The sequence below is a fragment of the Bufo bufo genome, chromosome 1, assembly GCF_905171765.1.
Source record: "Bufo bufo chromosome 1, aBufBuf1.1, whole genome shotgun sequence".
NCBI classification, from domain to species: Eukaryota; Metazoa; Chordata; class Amphibia; order Anura; family Bufonidae; genus Bufo; species Bufo bufo.
The window spans coordinates 372630606-372654590 of record NC_053389.1 but is presented as its reverse complement, the minus strand read 5'-3'; the positions used below and the strand labels follow the sequence as shown (position 1 = coordinate 372654590).

The window sequence follows — 23985 nt, the reverse complement described above, 5'->3', positions numbered from 1 at the left end:
CTGTTATGGAGAGGGGGATCTGTGGGTGGCGCTGTTATGGAGAGGGGGATCTGTGGGTGGCGCCGTTATGGAGAGGGGGATCTGTGGGTGGCGCCGTTATGGAGAGGGGGATCTGTGGGTGGCGCCGTTATGGAGAGGGGGATCTGTGGGTGGCGCCGTTATGGAGAGGGGGATCTGTGGGTGGCGCCGTTATGGAGAGGGGGATCTGTGGGTGGCGCCGTTATGGAGAGGGGGATCTGTGGGTGGCGCTGTTATGGAGAGGGGGATCTGTGGGTGGCGCTGTTATGGAGAGGGGGATCTGTGGGTGGCGCTGTTATGGAGAGGGGGATCTGTGGGTGGCGCTGTTATGGAGAGGGGGATCTGTGGGTGGCGCTGTTATGGAGAGGGGGATCTGTGGGTGGCGCTGTTATGGAGAGGGGGATCTGTGGGTGGCGCTGTTATGGAGAGGGGGATCTGTGGGTGGCGCTGTTATGGAGAGGGGGATCTGTGCACTGTTATGGGCATAACAGTGCACAGATCCCTTTCCCCATAACAGTGCACAGATCCCTTTCCCCATAACAGTGCACAGATCCCCCCTCCCCATAGCAGTGCACAGATCCCCCCTCCCCATAGCAGTGCACAGATCCCCCCCTCCCCATAGCAGTGCACAGATCCCCCCTCCCCATAGCAGTTCCATAGACCGATCCCCCCTACCCATAACAGCCCCGGCCCTGCTGCTCACAGCATCTTTATTTTACCTTACAATCGTGAGGCTCCAGTAACTAACAACTCTGCAGGCAGAGCGGAGGGCGGCGTAACGTCACTTACTCACGTGACGCACCTGCTCCGCCCACTTTATGAATGAAGGAGGCGGAGCAGGCGCGTCACGTGAGTAAGTGACGTTACGCCGGCCTCCGCTCTGCCTGCAGAGTTGTTAGTTACTGGAGCCTCACGATTGTAAGGTAAAATAAAGATGCAGTGACAAAGTAAACCGCCCGCCCGCAGATGGTGGGTGACAAATCCCACACCCCATATTTTCGGCCGATATGTAACAATATCGGCCGAAGTGGATTAGGTGCATTTTCGGCCGATATTTTCGGCTGCCGAAATTTCGGTGCACCCCTAAAACTTAATATCTCTGTAAATGACAACTTTTTAATTATTTTTTATACAAAGTTGTCAATTTACAGAGATATTGCTCTCACCCGGCATGGGTATATGTAAACATACACCCAAAAACACATTGCCCTACTTCTTCTGAGTACGGCGATGCCACATGTGTGACACTTTTTTGCAGCCTAGGTGCGTAAAGGGGCCGAAAGTCCAACGAGTACCTTTAGGCTTTACAGGGTTGCTCACAATTTAGCCCCGCCCAATATGCCAGAACAGTAAACACACCCCACAAATGTCCCCATTTCGGAAAGTAGACACCCCAAGGTATTCACTGAGGGGCATAGTGAGTCTGTGGGAGATCTTTTATTTTTTTGCCAGAAGTTGGCAGAAATGGAAACCATTTTATTTCTTTTTTTTCCCTCAAAGTGTCATTTTCTGCTAACTTGTGAAAAAATATTAAATCATACATGAACTCACCATGCCCCTCCACGAATACTTTGGGGTGTCTTTCTAAAATGGGGTCATTTGGGCGGTATTTATACTATCCTGGCATTCTAGCACCTCAAGAAACATGACAGGTGCTCAGAAAGTCAGAGCTGCTTCAAAATGCGGAAATTCAAATTTTTGTACCATAGTTTGTAAACGCTATAACTTTTGGGCAAACCAATAAATGTACACTTATTGGATTTTTATTTTTTTTATCAAAGACCTGTAGCACAATAAATTCTGACACAAACTTGTATAGAAATGTAATTATATTTGAACAATTTTACCAGAAAAAGTTAAAAATACACTTTTTTTTTGAGAAAATTGCGGTCTATTTTGATATCAGAAAAACTAAAAATCTCAGCAGCAATCAAATACCACCAAAAGAAAGCTGTATTTGTGAGAAGAAAAGGAGGTAAAATTCATTTGGGTGCCAAGTTGCATGACCGAGCAATAAACCGTTAGTTGTGAAGTGCCGATTTGTAAAAAAGGGCCTAGTCACTAGGGGGGTATAAACCTGTGGTCCTTAAGTGGTTAATACAGAATGCTTACTAAAATGTGGCATGAGGAGTTTTAAAAAAATAAAAAATAAAAACTCACCTCATCCACTTGTTCGCGCAGCCAGCATCATCATCTTTCTTCTTTCAGGACCTGCTAAAGGACCTTTGACTTAATCGCGCTCACCACGTGGTGAGCGCTGTGACGTCAGCGCAGGTCCTGCTGAATGAAGATACGTGGTGAGCACGTCATCAAAGGTCCTTTGGCAGGTCCTGAAAGAAGAAAGATGATGATGCCGACTGCGCGAACAAGCGAATGAGGTTAACTTTTTTTTTCTTTCTTTTTTTAACCCCCTCAAGCCACATTTTAGTAAGCATTCTGTATTAGGAATGCTATTATTTTCCATTGTAACCATGTTATAATGGAAAATAATACAGTAAATTGACTTTAATGGGGTTGCTCATCCCTATCATCTCCTAGCAGCCATGCGTGAAAATTGCACCGCATCCGCACTTGCTTGCAGATGCTTGCAATTTTCGCGCATCCCCATTTTTTTCTATGGGGCCTGCTTTTCGTGAAAAACGCTGAATATAGAACATGCTGCGATTTTCATGCAACGCACAAGTGATGTGTGAAAATCAACGCTCATCTGAACTGCCCCATTGAAGTCAATGGGTCCGAATTCAGTGCGGGTGCAATGCGCTCACCGCACACACTGCACCCGCACAGAATTCTTGCCCTTGTGAAAGGGGCCTAAGAGGTTTCCAAGATTTTACAAGTGTTGACGTTTCTCCCGGAGTTTTATCTGTGCTAACTGCCACGGAAGGGGACAATATTTAATATTTACATTTCATTGTCACAGTACTGTTGAACTGAGATACAATAAAAATTAAATAAATAAAAAAGGAGAATCCGGCTCTTAAACAGGAGACACTTTTTTTTGATGCAGACACTTTTATTGCAGTAAAAACTTTCCAATCCTCTTAAGCAAGAGTACAGGCTACGCGTTTCGGACCTTCATATTTTAGTCCTTAATCATGACATGAATAACACATACTGAGCAGTTACTGATATACTCCTCCCACGCCAATCCGTGGGGGTTAGGGTGTCACATGGTTACTAACTCCTTAGTAGGATTAGAACAAACATTATACTAAAACAGCTTATACACATAATAATAAAATCAAAGCACAGCAAAAAAAAAGGCTTATGCATTGCAATATGGTATGAACGATAACTAGTTGTACTGTAAGATTAAATCTTGTCTTTTATTTAGACCTACTGGAATGCGGGTATTAAGCTGGAACATCCAGAAAGTCTCTCTGTTGAGAAGCTTTCTCTGATGGTCCCCACCCTGTAAGGGAGCTGTAACCCTTTCAATACCTAGCACATTCAAGGCTGAAGAATCGCCTCCATGTTCTAGGGCAAAATGAAGACTGACAGCGGAGACGTTTCTTGTTTTTAAAATGCGGTATGTCAGATATATGTTTTCTAATCCTGGTTTTTATTGTATTTGTTGTGCAACCCACATATTGGAGTAAGCAGACTTGACATGTAATTAAATAAATGGCATATTTAGTGTTGCAATTCAAGTAAGTCATGATTGCAAATTGTCTTCTATTTGCCGTAGATGTAAAAGTGCTGCTTCTCTCCAAGTGGCCACAGCAAATACATTTGGTATACCCGCATTTAAAACTGCCTTTGTTGGATAACCAGGTTGACTGTAACTTGGGACCCTCCATATAGAGACTGGGGGTAAGTAAATTTCCCAGTGTTGGCACCCATCGCGCAACACATTTAATACAGCCCTTTGTGAACTTAGACCAATCCTTATTGAAACCTAAGACAGGGAGATGGAAAAACCAAAGCCCTTCTATCCAACGATAGCGCCAAGTTCCTCTGACCAGTTAACAATTCTGGGGGATAAAGTCTATGCTCCAATCTCCCCTTAACTTTATTTCACTCCCTGTTTAATGTGCACAAATCAGTGCAATTGCACCTGCTACAGATCATTCCCCCCCTAGGGATGTGGCGCACGACATGTGAAGGATGGCACGAAGTTGCCAGCAAAATTGTGTTACCCGCTATATCCTTTCTATAGGAGGAGACATTGATACAGGACATGTCAGCGTCACCCCTAAGGGTCAGTTCACACCTGAGCGTTTTACAGGGCGTTCCTACGCGCTGTAAAACGCTCAACAAGGAGAAACCAATGCTTCCCTATGGGAATGGTTCTCACCTGGGCGTTTTACAGCGCGTACGATCGCGCTGTAAAACGCCCGACGCTCAAACAAGTACATGAGCGTTTTTTCGGGCGTTTGTCGCGCGTTCCCGTACATAGACTTTCGGGAATGCGCGACAATGTGTGTTTGCTTGTCTCTGTATGCGCGATTGTAAACGCCCGTACAATCGCGCATACAGAGCGCTCCTTTCAGAACGCTCCGGTGTGAACCCAGCCTAAGGGATAGATCCAAAAAGTGAATGCAGTCAGTGTCATATTCGCAATCAAAGGAGATGGCGTCCAAACACTGGTTAAGGTAGGCAAAAAAGGTTGGTATTGCAGCCACATCGCCAGACCAGATAAAGAGCAGGTCGTCGATGTAATGGCAATACCACCTTATTGATTCAGAGAAAGGGTTGGTGTCAGAAAAGAGAAACCGTTTCTCCCACCACACCATAAATATAATAGCGATGGATGGGGAGAATTTAGCTCTTATTGAGACTCCAGATTTCTGCAGATAATTTTTTTTTTGTTAAACATAAAAATATTATGCTTAAGGAGAAATTCTGTCAGCGTTTTAACATATTCCTGTAATACTAAAGTATAGTCACTGTATGTGTGCAGAAACCATCGAAAGGGCCATAAGAGCCATACTGTGCGGAATGTTAGTGTATAAGGCTACTTTCACACTTGCGTTATTCTTTTCCGGCATAGAGTTCCGTCACAGGGGCTCTATACCGGAAAAGAACTGATCAGGTATGTCCCCATGCATTCTGAATGGAGAGTAATCCGTTCAGTTTGCATCAGGATGTCTTCAGTTCAGTCGTTTTGACTGATCAGGCAAAAGAGAAAACCGTAGCATGCTACGGTTTTATCTCCGGCTAAAAAAACTGAAGACTTGCCTGAATGCCGGATCCGGCATTTTTCCCCATAGGAATGTATTAGTGCCGGATCCGGCATTCAGAATACCGGAATGCCGGATCCGTCCTTCCGGTATGCGCATGCGCAGACTGAAAAAAAGGTGAAAAAATAAATGCCGGATCCGTTTTTGCCGGATGACACCGGAAAGACGGATCCGGCATTTCAATGTATTTTTTTGACTGATCAGGCATTTTTAAGACTGATCAGGATCCTGATCAGTCTTACTAATGCCATCAGTTAGCATACATTTTGCCTGATCCGGCAGGCAGTTCCGGCGACGGAACTGCCTGCCGGATCTCTCTGCCGCAAGTGTGAAAGTAGCCTAAGGACACCACGTCCGACGTAATCCAGGCATAGGTGTCCTTCCATACAAACCTATCAAATGCCTGGTGTCCTTGATTTTCCCAGGAATATGTTGGATAAGGGGCTGGAGAAGGGAGTCAACCCACTCAGATAATCTCTCTGAGAAAGATCCTATGCCCGCCACAATTAGTCTCTTAGGTGGAGAAAAAAAAATTGTGGATTTTTGGCAGTGCATGGAAAATTGAAATAATGGGGAATTGAACATAAATATAGTCCGCTTCCTTCTGACTGACTCCCGTCTCCAGACCCCTACCCAACAATTGCGACAACTTCTCTTGAAGTAGCTGTAGAGGATTACCACTAAGTACAGTGTACACAGATGTATTGGTAAGTAAAAGCTCAGCTTGACATTTGTATAAATGAAAGTCACGCACCATCTAGAGTTGTTGCGATACCAAATTTTTGATTCGGTTTCGATACCATGAAAAAGTATTGCGATACTCGATACCATTCGATACCACGCGAAAAAAATAAACAAAAAAAGCCACGTGCATTCCTCATTTTTAAAAATGGCGAATCGCGCAGTTTTTATTTTATTTTTTCTGTTCCGGCATTCACCACCTAGATTTTTTTTTTATATTTTAATAGTTTGGACTTTTCTGACGTGGCGATGTAATATGTTTATTTATATATTTTATATGTGAAATTGGGAAAAGGGGGGTGATTTATACTTCATATTTTAGTGTTTTTTTTTTTTTCACTTTTTATTTAATAACTATTTCCCCCCTTAGGGGCTAGAACCTGGGATCTTTCATCCCTTTTCCTATTCACCCTGATAGATCTCTATCAGGGTGAATAGGACTCCACACTGTCCCTGCTGCTCTGTGCTTTGTGCACACAGCATCAGGGATGTTACCATGGCAACCAGGGCTTCCTGGCTGCCATGGTAACCGATCGGAGCCCCAGGCTTACACAGCTGGGGCTCCGATCAGAAGCTGCCACTGCACCACCAATGAGGGGGAGTGGAGAGGTCCCTGTGGCCACTGCCACCAATGATTTTAATACTGGAGGGTTGAGAGGGGCCGGCGCACTGTGCCACCAATGATTTTAATGGGATGGGGGGATTGAGGGGGGGGGGGCACACTGCACCACCAATGATTTTACCCCTTTATACAGGAGGCGGGTACTAGCAGATCAGCGGCAGTTAACTGCCGCTGATCGCAGCTCCCTGTCAGGGGCAGGGTGCCGGCAATGCGATTCTGCTGCCGGCACCCGCCTCCTGTATGTGTTAAAGACTGACTACTGTATATGAGTCCAGACTTTCACTATTAGGCCACACAGAGCGGCGCCCAGCGATGTCTCAGCACTCACCATTAGTCCTGGGCGCCGCTCCGTTCGCCCGCAGTGCCCCATTACTGTCTCCTCTCCTGCTCCACATGCTGCTGATTACTATCGGAGCGATGGGAGGAGACATCAGCTTCACTAGTGGGCGTTCCTTCTCCCTGGCTGTAGCGCTGTCCAATCGCAGCGCAGGGAAAAGGAACGCCCACTAGTGAAGCTGATGTCTCCTCCCATCGCTCCGATAGTAATCCTATCATTGGTGGCGCAGTGCGCCCGCCCCTCCTCCGCCCCTCTCTTCTCATTGCCGCCCCTCCTCCACCCCCTCTCTTCTCATTGCCGCCCCTCCTCCGCCCCTCTCTTCTCATTGCCGCCCCTCCTCCGCCCCTCTCTTCTCATTGGTGGCAGCGGCAGCAGCACAGGGGGAGGGAGGACAGCTTCCTTCTCCCCGTGCTGCTGAGAGAGAACATGAGCGCGCCGATAGCAGCGCGCTCATGTTCAGAGATACTAGACTGCGCAGAAGCGCAGCCCAGTATCGAAAAAACGGAAATCCCGGTATCGTATCGATACCGGGACAAAAGTATCGATTGGGTATCGAAATTTCGATACCCGCAACAACCCTAGCACCATCACAACCCCCCCCCCCCTCCTTATCAGCCTGTTTAATAATCAGATCTTGTCTCAGTAAGACCACTTGAAAAATGGCAAAAAATCATATTTAGCATGGCTGGATCTTAAAAAGGTTCCAAGTAGAGCTTCAACATGCAACAAGAAGAAATGGGAGTGAGCCAAAACATTTTTTGAGCATTCAATTTAATGAAAACAACAAATAAACTGAAACAGGCTGTTTTTTCAGCTGATCAAAAGTTTAGGACCACATGCCTCCAAAAAAATAAAATAACCCCCCCCCCCCCCAAAACAGAAATCCAACCTCCAAACATGAACTCAGTAATGAGTAGCTCCGCCGTTATTGTTTATCACTTCCAAAATTCGTTTTGGCATGCTTGATGCAAGCGTTTCCATGAGGTGAGTGGGAACATTTCTCCAAGTGGTGAAGACGGCCGCACGAAGGCCATCTACTGTCTGGAACTGTTGTCCATTTTTGTAAACTTCCCTTGCCATCCATCCCCCAAAGGTTCTCAATTGGATTTAGATCAGGGGAACACGCAGGATGGGCCAAAAGAGTGATGTTATTCTTTTGGAAGAAGTCCCTTGTCCTGCGGGCATTGTGTACTGTAGCGTTGTCCTGTTAAAAAACCCAGTCGTTACCACACAGATGAGGGCCCTCAGTCATGAGGAATGCTCTCTGCAACATCTGGACATAGCCAGCGGCCATTTGACGCCCCTGCACTTCCTGAAGCTCCATTGTTCCACTGAAGGAAAAAGCACCCCAGACGATTATGGCGCCCCCTCCACTGTGGCGTGTAGAAATCATTTCAGGTGGCATCTGCTTTTCATGCCAGTGACGTTGGAAACCATCAGGACCATCAAGGTTGCATTTTTTTCTCATCAGAGAATAAAACTTTCTTCCACCTTTGAATGTCCCATGTTTGGTGCTCTCTTGCAAAGTCCAAACGAGCAGTTCTGTGGCGTTCAAGGAGACGAGGTCTTTGAAGACGTTTTTTGATTTTGAAACCCTTCAGTCTCAGATGCCATCTGATGGTTATGGGGCTGCAGTCAGCACCAGTAAGGGCCTTAATTTGGGTCGAGGATCGTCCAGTGTCTTGACTGACAGTCAATTGGATCCTCCGGCTCAGTGATGATGAAAATTTTTGGGGTCTTCCACTTGACTTTTTTGTTCCATAACCCTCAGGATCATTTTAGAAATTCCAAATGACTGTCTTACTGCGTCCCACCTCAGCAGCGATGGCGTGCTGTGAGAGACCCTGCTTATGCAGTTCAACAACCCGACCACGTTCAAAAAGGGAGAGTTTTTTTGCCTTTGCCATCACAACGTGTTACTCCCTGACAGAAAATAATAATGAATCCACATCTTTGCACAGATTTGGCCATTTAAAGGCATGTGGTTCTAAACTTTTGATCAGGACTGTATAAAGTCATGGCTCAAGGAAAATAGGTAAAAGAAATAAAAAACGAAAACAATCTCCGCTATCTTAAGGGTTAAAACACAAGAAAAACTTATAGATATAGATAGATATATCTCTATCTCGCCATAATCCTACTGACCTGGAGAATGGAGCACAAGTCAGTTTTACCACATAATGAGCACTATAAAAACACCCCCCCCCCCCCCCCCCCCAAAAATAAAATAAAATAATTATAATAATAATTACATCCCTTTTTTTCCCCCCAGCTTCCCACTACATTCTATGCTATATTAAATGATGCCATTAGATAGTAGAATTTGTTTTACGGCTATGTGAACCTAAAAATAAAATTTAAAAGTTATCGCTCCAGGAAGGGGTTAAAAATGATTCTAGGGACAAGGTCACAAGCTCGGGGCAAGGACCTCAAAAGTAGTATTTTCTGAAATACTACCTGTGCCACAAGCCACACCATAAAGGCAGCCAGAGAGTAGGGAGGTTGGGATGGCCACAGGCTCTATCGTAGGGAAAGGCTGTACCTCAATAACTAAAGTTGATTGCATTTCCCATCTGGTTCAGGATCCAACTATAGGGGCACAGCCATACTAGACTAGTATAAAAATGTAAAGGGAGCAATAAATGACAAAAAGAGCCTTCAAATCAATATACAGTCGTGGCCAAAAGTTTTGAGAATTACATAAATATTGGAAATTGGAAAAGTTGCTGCTTAAGTTTTTATAATAGCAATTTGCATATACTCCAGAATGTTATATAGAGTGATCAGATGAATTGCATAGTCCTTCTTTGCCATGGAAATTAACTTAATCCCAAAAAAACCGCATCTGCATGCACAGTGAGGCGAAGACTTTTGGAAGATGGCCTGGTGTCAAGAAAACATCAGGGACAGATTGATCTTCTGCAGAAAGTTTGGTGAATGGACAGCTGAGGACTGGGGCAGAGTCATATTCTCTGATGAAGCCTCTTTCCGATTGTTTGGGGCATCTGGAAAAAGGCTTGTCCGGAGAAGAAAAGGTGAGCGCTACCATCAGTTCTGTGTCATGCCAACAGTAAAGCATCCATTCATGTGTGAGGTTGCTTCTCATCCAAGGGAGTGGGCTCACTTACAATTTTGCCCAAAAACACAGCCATGAATAAAGAATGGTACCAAAACACCCTCCAACAGCAACTTCTTCCAACAATCCAACAACAGTTTGGTGAAGAACAATGCATTTTCCAGCACGATGGAGCACCTTGCCATAAGGCAAAAGTGATAACTAAGTGGCTCGGGGACCAAAACGTTGACATTTTGGGTCCATGGCCTGGAAACTCCCCAGATCTTAATCCCATTGTGGTCAATCATGAAGAGGCGGGTGGACAAACAAAAACCCACTACTTCTGACAAACTCCAAGAAGTGATTATGAAAGAATGGGTTGCTATCAGTCAGGAATTGGCCCAGAAGTTGATTGAGAGCATGCCCAGTCGAATTGCAGAGGTCCTGAAAAAGAAGGGCCAACACTGCAAATACTGACTCTTTGCATAAATGTCATGTAATTGTCGATAAAAGCCTTTGAAACGTATGAAGTGCGTGTAATTATATTTCACTACATCACAGAAACAACTGAAACACAGATCTAAGGGTACTTTCACACTTGCGGCAGGACGGATCCGACAGGCTGTTCACCATGTCGGATCCGTCCTGCGGCTATTTCGCCGTGCCGCCGGACCGCCGCTCCGTCCTTATTGACTATAATGGGGACGGGGGCGGAGCTCCGACGCAGCACGGCGAAAGGCCGCCGGACTAAAATTACTGCATGTCAGGCTTTTTAGTCCGGCGGCTTTCGCCGTGCTGCGCTGGAGCTACTCCCCCGTCCCCATTATAGTCAATGGGGACGGAGCGGCGGTCCGGCGGCACGGCGAAATAGCCGCAGGACGGATCCGACATGGTGAACAGCCTGTCGGATCCATCCTGCCGCAAGTGGGAAAGTACCCTAAAAGCAGTTTAGCTGCAAACTTTGTGAAAACTAATATTTTTGTCATTCTCAAATCTTTTGGCCACGACTGTACAGTAACAGGAAGATAGGGAGGAAACATTGAAAAGCTATATGGGGAAAAAAGAGAATATGCAAAAGACAAATAAAAGCAGCCAAGCTGTATAAGAGAGACCTATTGCCAAAGAGAATAAAACAAAACTAATCCTAAAATGTTCTTCCTTTGGTAAAAAGTTTAAACCTGAAAGTGTTGGCCCTTTATGTCATGAGGGATGAGTTGTAGAGAGCTATATGGAGATAGTAAGTATATTAAATATTATTTTTCTCCAGTGTAGGAAAATTGGGAGGAAAATAATGATGAAATGAAGTGTGTTAAAGTAAATTCCCAATTAAAAGTAACCTGTCTGACCCAGGAAGCAATTCAGCAGCATTTTAAAAATATTAAAATAGACCAGATGGCATACACCCGCATATCCTAAGAGAATTAAGTAATGCCATAGACAGACCGTTATTTCTGATATTTAAAAGTGGTTGTCTCACTTTAGCAGATGGCATTTATCATGTAGAGAAAGTTAAAGGGGTTATCCAATCCTATAAAAAGCCCCCCAATATTCCGGGCCCCCCCATACTGAATATACTTACCTGGGTCCTTGCACCACTGCTGCTGCTTCTCCCCGTGCTTGGATGAAAACATCTGGTGTCGGGAGCAGCCAATGGCAGGCGGGGACAGGGACGAGCCTGCCTAGCCGCCCCACGATATTAAGGAGGCTTGTACCCGCCTGCCATTGGCTGCTCCCCCGACACTGGATGTTTTCATCTGCGCAGCACGGGGTGAAGTGGCGGTGCGGGGACCCAGCCAAGTATATTCAGTGTGGGGGCCTGGCATATAGGGGGGCTTGTTATAGGATTGGCTAACCCCTTTAATACAAGGCACTTGCTAATCTGATACTAGTGATTTTCTATCTTGCCTCCTTCGCTGGCTTGCACCTATAATGCAAACGCTTGTACCTGTTCAGAACGGATGCATTATTCTTTAAAAAAAAAAGTCTGTCAAAACGTTTTCAATTGCACCATATTGTGTCACTGAAAACGGATCCATCCCCATTGACTTGCATTGTAAGTCAGGATGGATCCGTTTGTCTCCGCATCGCCAGGCGGACACCAAAACGCTGCGTTTTGGTGTCCGCATCCAGAGCGGAATGGAGGCTGAACGGAGGCAAACTGATGCATTCTGAGCGGATCCTTATCCATTCAGAATGCATTGGGGCTGAACTGATCCGTTTTGAACCATTTGTGAGATCCCTGAAACGGATCTCACAACGCCACTGTGAAAGTAGCCTTACAAGGTGGTCGTAACTATGGAAATGAGCATGGTATAACGTGATAAAGGAAAGGGATGCAAATGAGCTCTTAACAAGCTCTGCCTCTAATGCCATCAGATGTAAGGCCGCTATCCTATAAGTCAATGTTCAGCTCTTTAAGTTTTGAGACATGACTTGGATAATAAGCCAGCACCTCATCTGCAGACAGCTGTTTTGGGGTGATTGCCCCTCATCAGTGCAGAGCAGAGAGTACTGGCTTGACTGGGTACGAGGCCTGTCAGGGTTGGGGTCCATTCACACGTCCGTTATAACATTCCATTTCCGTTCCGATTTAAATCGGAAAGTTTTTTTCGGATCCATTAATTTCAATTGCCTCTGCAAAAATGCGGACACCAATCATAGTGCTGCCCGAATCACGGAATCCGTTCCGTTTTCCTATTTTGGAGTATGCGGATCCTGAAAAAAAAATTAAGCTTGTCCTACTTTGTCTGTTTTTCGGGTCCGTTGTCCATTGAAGTCAATGGATCCGCATAAATGCGGATGACATGCACAAAACCATCCGAATGTCATCCGATTTTGCCGATCCGTTGACAGGAAAATGGATGGAAAAAACAAACAAAAGAACCCCGGAATAACGGAAACACAGAACGGATTCGGAAGCACTTTAGTAAAAAAACGGAATGTTGTACTGAAAAACGGATCCGCAAAAAACGTTTATCTGGAAAGGTAAAAATACTGACGTGTGAATGGACCCTTAGGGGGATACTGCAGATGAGGTGCTGGCTTATTTAATATCCAAGTCATGTCTCAAGGCTTAGTTAAGGAGCTGAACATTGACTTATAGGATAGCTGCTTTACATCTGGTGGCATTAGAGGCAGAGCTTGTTAAGAGCTCATTTGCATCCCTTTGCTTCCAGAATTCCAGAGGAGCATGTATGGCCTATGTCTCCTCATGCTGATTAAGGCACTCTCTCCCTAAGGAGAGATAGTACCCCCCCAACGTGATGGAAAAATGAATCAAGCTAGCAAAGGAGGCAATACGGACAATTGCAATACTGTAGTAAGTGCCGTGTATTAACCGCCTAACGCAGGATCGCGTTCCGGAGGTGGCAGCTCCAGGCAGAGTCACGCACACAGGCGCGCGTGTTCACAGGAACTGCAGTTAAGCGAGTGGATCTACAGCCTGCCAGCGGCGATCGTTCGCTGGCAGGCTGTAGATGCGATTTTTTTTTTAACCCCTAACAGGTATATTAGACGCTGTTTTGATAACATCGTCTAATATACTTGCTACCTGGTCCTCTGGTGGTCCCTTTTGCTTGGATCGACCACCAGAGGACACAGGCAGCTCAGTAATGAGTAGCACCAAACACCACTACACTACACCCCCCCTATCACTTATTAACCCCTTATTAACCCCCTGATCACCCCATATAGACTCCCTGATCACCCCCCTGTCATTGATCACCCCCTTGTAAGGCTCCATTCAGACGTCCGTATGTGTTTTGCGGATCCACGGATCCATGGATCGGATCCGCAAAACACATACGGACGTCTGAATGGAGATTACAGGGGGGTGATCACCCCATATAGACTCCCTGATCACCCCCCTGTCATTGATCACCCCCCTGTAAGGCTCCATTCAGACATCCGTATGTGTTTTGTGGATCCACGTATCCATGGATCGGATCCGCAAAACACATACGGACGTCTGAATGGAGCCTTACAGGGGGGTGATCACCCCATATAGACTCCCTGATCACCCCCCTGTCATTGATCACTCCCCTGTAAGGCTCCATTCAGACGTCCGTATGTGTATTGCGGATATGATCCGTAGATCCGTAAAAAAAAACACATACGGACGTCTGAATGGAGCCTTACAGAGGGGTGATCATCCCATATAGACTCCCTGATCACCCCCCTGTCATTGATCACCCCCCTGTAAGGCTCCATTCCGACGTCCGTATGTGATTTACGGATCCACGGATCGGATCCGCAAAACACATACGGACGTCTGAATGGAGCCTTACAGGGGGGTGATCAATGACAGGGGGGTGATCACCCCATATACACTCCCGGATCACCCCCGTCATTGATCACCCCCCTGTAAGGCTCCATTCAGACGTCCGTATGTGTTTTGCGGATCAGTGGATCCGCAAAACACTGACACCGCGGATCCGCAAAACACATACGGATGTCTGAATGGAGCCTTACAGGGGGGTAATCAATGACAGGGTGGTGATCACCCCATATAGACTCCCTGATCACCCCCCTGTAAGGCTCCATTCAGACATTTTTTTGGCACAAGTTAGCGGAAATTTATTTCTTTATTTTTTTGTTTTTTCTTACAAAGTCTCATATTCCACTAACTTGTGTCAAAAAATAAAATCTCACATGAACTCGCCATACCCCTCACGGAATCCAAATGCGTAAAATTTTTTAGATATTTATATTACAGACTTCTTCTCACGCTTTAGGGCCCCTAAAATGCCAGGGCAGTATAAATACCCCACATGTGACCCCATTTTGGAAGGAAGACACCCCAAGGTATTCAATGAGGGGCATGGCGAGTTCATATAAAAAAAAAATGCCCTCCTAAAAGGAATTTGGGCCCCTTTGCGCATCTAGGCTGCAAAAAAGTGTCACACATGTGGTATCGCCGTACTCAGGAGAAGTTGGGGAATGTGTTTTGGGGTGTCATTTTACATATACCCATGCTGGGTGAGATAAATATCTTGGTCAAATGCCCACTTTGTATAAAAAAAAAGGGAAAAGTTGTCTTTTGCCAAGATATTTCTCTCACCTAGCATGGGTATATGTAAAAAGACACCCCAAAACACATTGCCCTACTTCTTCTGAGTACGGCGATACCAGATGTGTGACACTTTTTTGCAGCCTAAGTGGGCAATTGGGCCCACATTCCAAAGAGCACCTTTCGGATTTCACAGGGCATTTCTTACACATTTTGATTTCAAACTACTTCTCACACATTAGGGCCCCTAAAATGCCAGGGCAGTATAACGACCCCATTTTGGAAAGAAGACACCCCAAGGTATTTCGTGATGGGCATGGTGAGTTCATGGAAGTTTTTATTTTTTGTCACAAGTTAGTGGAATATGAGACTTTGTAAGGAAAGAATTAATAAAAAATAATCATTTTCCGCTAACTTGTGACAAAAAGTAAAAAGTTCTATGAACTCACTATGCCCATCAGCAAATACCTTAGGGTGTCTACTTTCCGAAATGGGGTTATTTGTGGGGTTTTTCTACTGTCTGGGCATTGTAGAACCTCAGGAAACATGACAGGTGCTCAGAAAGTCAGAGCTGCTTCAAAAAGCGGAAATTCACATTTTTGTACCATAGTTTGTAAACGCTATAACTTTTACCCAAACCATTTTTTTTTTACCCAAACATTTTTTTTTAATCAAAGACATGTAGAACAATAAATTTAGAGAAAAATGTATATATGGATGTCGTTTTTTTAAAAAAATTTTATAACTGAAAGTGAAAAATGTAATTTTTTTGCAAAAATTTCGTTAAATTTCGATTAATAGCAAAAAAAGTAAAAATGTCAGCAGCAATGAAATACCACCAAATGAAAGCTCTATTAGTGAGAAGAAAAGGAGGTAAAATTCATTAGGGTGGTAAGTTGCATGACCGAACAATAAACCGTGAAAATAGTGTAGTGCAGAAGTGTAAAAAGTGGCCTGGTCATTAAGGGTGTTTAAGCTAGGGGAGCTGAGGTGGTTATAGGGCTTCTGTCACCCCACTAAAGTCTTTTTTTTTTTTTTTGCTACTTAAATTCCTTATACTGCGATATATCAATATGTAATGCTCTTACTCAGTTTGGTTCAGCAGTTTCTTCAAAACACGGACTATTATAATATGTAAATGAGCTCTCTACCAGCAAGTAGGACGGCTACTTGCTGGTAGCAGCCGCATCCTCCTTTCATAAAGACGCCCCCTCCTCATGTTGATTGACAGGGCCAGCGAACGCGCTCGTCCTCTGGCTGGCCCTGTCTGCGTTCAAAATCTGGCGCCTGCACCGTACCTGTTTTCTGTCGGCACAGGCGCACTGAGAGGAGGACGCTCGCTCGGCCGCTCCATCCTCAATGCACCTGCGCCGATGACGTCACATCTACACCTGGCGCAGGCGCACTGAGGAAGGAGCGGCCGAGCGAGTGTCCTCTTCTCAGTGCGCCTGCGCCGACTGAAGACAGGAACGGCGCAGGCGCCAGATTTTGAACACAGACAGGGTCAGCCAGAGGACGAGCGCGTTTGCTGGCCCTGTCAATCAACATGAGGAGGGGGCGTCTTTATGAAAGGAGGATGCGGCTGCTACCAGCAAGTAGCTGCCCTACTTGCTGGTAAAGAGCTCATTTACATATTATAAAAGTCAGTTTTTGGAAGAAACTGCTGAACCAAAATGAGTAAGAGCATTATATATTGATATATCTCAGTATAAGGAATTTAAGTAGCCAAAAAAAAAAAAGACTTTAGTGGGGTGACAGAAGCCCTTTAACTTTCTCTACATTATGATTGCCATTTGTTTAAGTAACACTATATTGACGGGGAACGTTTCTCAGGATTGGTGCTTAGCTAATGTGGTGCCAGTATTCAAAAAGGGAACAAAAACAGAGCCCAGAAACTATAGGCCAGTAAGTCTAACATCTGTCTTGGGTAAACTGTTTGAAGGTTTTCTAAGGAGATGCTATCTTGGAGTATCTCAATGAAAATAAATGTATAACAGCATATCAGCATGGCTTCATGAGGAATCGGTCATGTCAGACTAATTTAATCAGTTTCTATGAAGAGGTAAGTTCTAAAATTGACGGGGGTGAGTCAATGGATGTTATATATCTTGACTTCTCTAAGGCATTTGATACAGTGCCACATAAGTGGTGTAGTATGTAAAGTTAGAATGCTTGGACCGGTGGAAAATGCTTGTATGTGGATAGGCTTGGTAAAAGAAAACGGGGTAGTTATTAGCATAATCAGATTGTGCTACTGGTAGGCTATCACAGGGGTCAGTATTGGGCCCTGTTCTCTAATATTTTTTATTTTCTTGTAGAAGGTTTGCACAGTAAAATATAAATTTTTCCAGATGACACTAAACTCTGTAAAGTAACACGAAAGAGGATATTATACTGCTACAGATGGATCTGGCTAGAATGAAGGCTTACAATAACAAAGGTTATGCACATGGGAAGGAATAATGCAAGTTACCAGTACATACTAAATGGTAAAACACTGGGTAACACTGACATGGAAAAGGACTTTGGAATTTTAGTGAACAGCAAAGTTAAGTGTAGAAACCAGTGTCAGGCAGTTGCTGCCAAGGTCAATAAAATTGTGGGGTGCATAAATGCGTGTGATGAGAACATAGTCCTTCAACTTTACAAATCACTAGTCAGACCACACATGGAGTATTGTCTAAAGTTCTGTGCCTGTGAACATGGCAGATATAGCAGAGCTGGAGAGGGTACAGAAAAGGGCATCTAAAGTAATAACTGGAATGGGTGGACTACAGTACCCAGAAAGATTATCAAAATTAGGTTTAGTCAGTTTAGAAAAAAGACGATTGAAGGGAGATCTAATAACTATGTATAATATAATCGGGGTCAGTACAAAGATCTCTCCCATGATCTACAGGAGTGTCTACGTCGAGAGGTAAGGAGGTTTTTACACAAACATACCAGGTTGACTATGGAACTCTCTACCTGAGGAGATGGTAATGGTGAATTTACTAAAAGAGTTCAAGAGGGTCCTGGATTTCTGGAGGGTAATAATATTCCAGGTTATATTTAGTAGATTTCTGGAGAATGGTTGTTGATCCATCGAATTAATCTGATTGCCTGATTGGAGTCGAGAATGATTATTATTTTTTTCCCCACACTAAAAAGGGGAAAATAGTTTTTTTTTTACTTCAAAAGGTTTTTTGGCCTTCCTCTGGATCAACTTGCAGGATAACAGGCTGAACTGGATGGATATCTTTTTTTTTTTTTTTTCAGCCATACAAACTTTGCCATTATGTAACATACAAACTCCATGCAGATGTTGTACTTGCTTCAAGGTTTTATTGCTAACCACTGAGCCACCATACTGCCCAAAATGGTATCATTAATACTATATGTGCTTAATTTTGTACCTTAGCTGTGTTGTAGCATCAAGAAATTGATCTAGCCCCCCTCCACTCTTTTGTAATGTTATAAAATCAATGTAAAAAAGTCTTTTAGGCAATTTTTTAATTACATGTGGTCTTAGTGTCATTTTTATTTTGGTATACTGTGCAGTTTTTTTTACAGCATTTTTTTTTTTTTTTTTTTTTTTAAGATTATGGTGAAAATGCCAGAAAAAGTTAGACCTACAGCATGCTACATTTTTGCAAAAAATTCCACTGGCACCAAAAAGTTGCAAAAATGCCAAATCCCAAAACAGATGCCCCAGGTTTAGGCCTCTTTCTCACGGGTGAGAATTCCGTGTGGGTGCAATGCGTGAGGTGAATGCATTGCACCCGCACTGAATCCGGACCCATTCACTTCAATGGGGCTGTTCAGATGAGCATGTTCTATATTCTGCGTTTTTCACCCAACGCAGGCCCTATAGAAATGAATGGGTCTGTGTGAAAATCGCAAGCAAGTGCGGATGCGGTGTGATTTTCACGCATGGTTGCTAGGAGATGATATAAGTAAATTGATAAAAGTCAATTTACTGTTATTTTCCCTTATAACATGGTTATAAGGGAAAATAATAGCATTCTTAATAAAGAATGCTTACTAAAATGTGGCTTTAGTGGTTAAAAAATATAAAATAAATTAACTCCCCATCCTGTTGTTCGCGCAGCCGGCATCATCTTCATTCAGCAGGACCTGCGCTGACGTCACTGCGCTCACCACGTGGTGAGTGCGGTGACGTCAGCGCAGGTCCTGCTGAATGAAGATGATGCCGGCTGCGCGAACAACAGGATGGTAAGTAAATTTATTTTTATTTTTTGACCACTAAAGCCACATTTTAGTAAGCATTCTGTATTAAGAATGCTATTATTTTCCATTATAATGTTTATAAGGGAAAATAATAAAATATACAGAACACCTAACCCAAACCCAAACTTCAGTGAAGAAGTCTGGGTACCATAGTCAATTTATTATCACTCGCGTGCAAAACGCATTGCACCCACAGGATAAAAACTGAACATCGGAACGCAATCGCAGTCAAAACTGACTGCAATTGTGTACCTACTCGCACGATTTTCCCTGAACTCAGACGCAACGCATCTGGACACGCTCGTCTGCAAGGGGCCTTACTAAAACAGTGGCCCAGATTTACTAATGTATCTGCAGCAAAAAATCTGTAATAAAAGTGATGCAATTTGGTGCATCCAGAGTTTCTACACTTTCCCTGGTATGTTCAAAAATGGAGGGTTTTTGGCAGAAAGTGGGCAGAGCTTCACTATAAAGAGACAAATGCCTAAGATGCCCCAAAGTTTGATGCAGTTCTGGAGTAGAAATCTGCCAAAAATAAGCTAATCAATTGTTGCTATAGAGTCAGAAAAAAGAGCCCCTCCATCATCAGCCTGTGCCACTTTGATAAATCTGGTGCAGGTCTAGAGAGCTGATCAAAGCATATGCCATCTACAGGCTTAATAATTCTGGGCCAACGAGTGTAGACATTGCCATATTTTGCTATAGCCATGGGCCTTTTCAGAGTTTATTGTTGACTTTATTGTTTCTGTTTTTGTAAGTCAGCTCTGGAGGGGTTCTAAAACATGAAAGAGCTGCAAATCTTTCATTATAATATTTCTGCGTAGGTTTTATCTTGTAGAATACAGGCCAAATAGTGTCGCGTGTCCTTTATCAAAACATAATGCCAGGGATTTTTTAAAATATTTGTATAGTAATGATAGAATTTTTATCTATAGTATTACAGCCCTTTTTTATTTGAGTCTAAAGGCATGCATTGCTCGTCCATTTTTACATAGATATATAGAAATAATTTGTGGCATCTAACAGCTTTTCTCCTTCCTTTTTGTCACCCTGCAGTGTTCTGTGCCAAGGTCTTTGTGGCTAGGCTGCTCCAACCTGGTAGAGAGCATGTGCGCACTGAGATGCCTGCAGAGCATGCCCAGTGTCAGATGTCTCCAGGTGCCTTTCTTCTTTCTTGTTGTACTGTTATCTGTATGCTTTGTCTTGTGCACTACTCATCACTTTTTGTCTTGACTTGGTGGCCTGAACTGTAAATTTATTTTGCATGTTTGTTTTTTATATATAATTTGGTGTGTGTTTTAATGCGACACTTGTAGAGCATGTTAAGGCTTTTTTTTTTGCCTCGTGGCATGTTTTCAAGAACTGCTTTATAGAAAGTTATATGCATGATAATTGCTTGAAAGTAATTTGTTTTAGAATGGTGTTTTGTTTTTGTTGTAAATTCATGATGGTAGTTTAGATCTAATAATTTCTACTGTTTGTTACTTACTGATTGTACACGCTAAATACTGTGGACAGATACTGCCGACAATCCTTAGTCAACCCCATGGTTCTATCAGACTGTTCACCTTTTCTTCTTGCTCTATTCTGGTTTCTGGGGTGGTTGAATTGGTTCCCCCCGTAAGTTTGAGGTCACCAATTTTGTGATTGTTGTGCTTGAGACCAAAATTCTTTTGATTTGGATCTTTTCAGTGTTTTTTTTCTCGTTTCCTTCTCTTGTTAATCTTTTCTTTTGTTTAGTTATATATATATATATATATATATATATATATATATATATATATATATATATATATATATACACATATATATATATATATATATATATATATATACACACACACACACACACACACACACACACACACACACACACACACACACACACACACACACACAGAGTATTGTCTACTTTATTCAACAACAAAGTAAATGGTATTTTCTTCCTGCCTGTACAAAGGGCCAAGTTGACTGGCTCCATTTACATAGACCAGTCATCAGTATGTGAATGTGGCTAAATATTCCTTAATATGATTGTTATCCTCTTACACTTTTTCGTTATTAGGCCTCTTTCACATTTTCATGTCCGTGAGAAAAATCCCTCTGCGTTTGATCTGAAGTTGTATGTTAAGGATCTCTGTTTGGTCTGTGTCTGTTTTTTGCCCACAATGCGCCATCCGTATTCCACGGACACTGCTCAAGCGAAAATGAACTTCACAAACATGTATTCGTGATCAGTGAAAAACGGACCAAAGACAGATACCATCCGGGTTGTGTCCATGATTTTCCCGAACCCATAGACTTCAATGGGTGGGTTTAGTTTGCAACACGGACCAAAGTAATGCGTGTCTCCATGATTTTTTTCACAGACCTGCAGTCAGTAAAAAATAAATAAAATACTGATGTTTGAACAAACCTGTTTAAAGGGCTTCTGTCACCCCCCAAAAGTCATTTTTCGTTTTTGGGCTACTTAAAATCCATATACTGCGATTTTTCACTATATAGTGCTCTTACCCTTTTTCGTTCAGTAGTTTCTTTAAAAACGGCACTTTTATAATATGTAAATTACCTCTCTACCAGCAAGTAGGGCAGTTACTTGCTGGTAGCAGCCGCATCCTGCTTTAAAAAAAACACCCCCTCCTCCTGTTGATTGACAGGGCCAGCGAACGCTCTCGTCCCCTGGCTGGCCCTGTCTGCGTTCTAAATCTCGCGCCTGCGCCGTACCGGTCTTCAGTCGGCGCAGGCGCACTGAGAGGAGGAGGCTCGCTCGGCCGCTCCTTCCTCAGTGCGCCTGCGCCGGGTGTAGATGTGACGTCATCGGCTCAGGCGCATTGAGGAAGGAGCGGCCGAGCGAGCGTCCTCCTCTCAGTGCGCCTGCGCTGACTGAAGACCGGTACGGTGCAGGCGCGAGGATTAGAACACAGACAGGGCCAGCCAGGGGACGAGAGCGTTCTCTGGCCCTGTCAATCAACAAGAGGAGGGGCGTTTTTTTGAAAGCAGGATGCGGCTGCTACCAGCAAGTAACTACCCTACTTGCTGGTAGAGAGGTAATTTACATATTATAAAAGTGCAGTTTTTAAAGAAACTACTGAACGAAAAAGGGTAAGAGCACTATATAGTGAAAAATCGCAGTATAAGGATTTTAAGTAGCCCAAAAACGAAAAATGACTTTTGGGGGGTGACGGAAGCCCTTTAAATCTTACATGTACGTGTACTGTTCGTAGGAAATGTGGACATCACACATCAATGGAAAACGGAAAGGTGAATGAGGCCTCACATTTGATTTTTGTTCCCATATAAAATGTGGTTAGCGGACAAATCTGACAAGCAAGCTTTCTATGGCTCACTCCTCTTCCCCACTCTTATAGTTTTCTAAGTGTATCTGTAATTTGATCCTTGAGTGAGCTAACAGTGTTTGCCTATCAAGATGGATTTAGCTGAGAATTCGGAGAAAATGTTTAGTTGGGGCCTATTAGTAGCCTATTCTTTATCCAGAACTAGAGCCTTTTTACAGTGACTGGCATGGACCCAGGAATTCTTTCCTTCGTTCTTGAAATATGTGGATATAGTCAACTGCATATGGTAGGGTCTGTCAAACCTTGGTTCCAAACTCTTCCGGACGTGTCTTTTCAGCACAACCCAATCTCCTGGCTGGAATTTGTGCAACCCCTCTTTACACTCTGTACACTGAGAAGTTAGCTTTTTACTGTTTTAACTGAGTTAGAGCAAGCACAGTTAACATAATACTGCACACACATACTGTCACGAGGGTGTCAAGAGACACGTCTGACTCCGTTATACCCGGGGTCAGGAAGTCGCAGCGGGTGGCTGCGCGTTCGAGGTACAAAGACAGTGCTGTTTCGTAATGGTAGCTTTCTGGGTTTGCCTTGCAATCCTTTTTGGCTCACTCAGGAATCCGTAGCTTCTCCTCCTCAGCTGTTTCTTGTCCAGCAATCCCAACCTCCTTATATTCCCATCTCCCATTTCTCTAGTTGTCAGATATAGAGCTTCCTGCCTGGACTTCTATACTGACCTACTGGAGCTGTGTAGCTGTGTTCCCTGGTTGTTGTTCCAGAACGTTACCCTCCAGATCCCTGTTGAGCCTTGGTGGTCTGCTGTTGTCGCCCACCTGGGATTATATGTTTGTATTGTCTGTCCTCTCCTTGGTGTTTTCCTCTTAGTGTCAGTGGTGCGGACTAGTGATCCCACCGCCCCGTTCACTACACAGGGCTCATCTTAGGGAAAGCCAGGGTTTAGGCACGTGATCGGGGTACGGGTGAGGAACACGTCTAGGGACGTCAGGGCAGTCAGGTGCCAGCCGCAAGGTGAGTCAGGGGTCACCACCTTTCCCTCTCCCTTGGACAGGGCCTTCCCATTTCCCTCCCTTTGCGTGACGCCGGTCATTACACATACACATGGCTTCCTTAGCTGCCTGAGTGAAGTTGTGGGGGGTAGCTGAGCATTCATTGGTTACAGAGGTCTTAGCAAGCATGTTTTCTTACCACGCTTTCAGATGTCATTATTCCTTGCAATCCATTCTGCTTGTTTTCTATAAACATTTAAGACGGACAAAAATACCTCCTCTCCTTCCACTTGTGAGATTCACTGGATGAGTTGTGAGAAGTGGTAAGTCATTAGCCACCTCATCAGCTAATCTGTTCCCTTTTCCCTCAGTGGTGGTCTCTTTGGTGTCAGCTTGAACCTTGTTGACAGCAACTGTTTTGGGTTTCTCAGACTCTCAAACAGTTAGGCTACTAACTTGGCATTCTTAACCCCTTCCTGACATATGAT

General features: G+C 44.0%; 1 protein-coding gene across 3 annotated transcripts in view; it reads left to right on the top strand.

Moving 5' to 3' along the window:
• FBXW11 (F-box and WD repeat domain containing 11) overlaps positions 1-23985 on the top strand; it is a 785504-nt gene that overhangs the window by 125794 nt on the left and 635725 nt on the right. Inside the window, exon 2 of one of the 3 annotated variants that reach the window (XM_040404947.1) lies at positions 20251-20352. The exons of the other annotated variants lie outside the window; for them this stretch is intronic. Within the exon in view, the coding sequence (XP_040260881.1) occupies positions 20251-20352 (102 nt within the window). The remainder of the gene's footprint in view (positions 1-20250; positions 20353-23985) is intronic. 3 annotated transcript variants of the gene reach the window in all.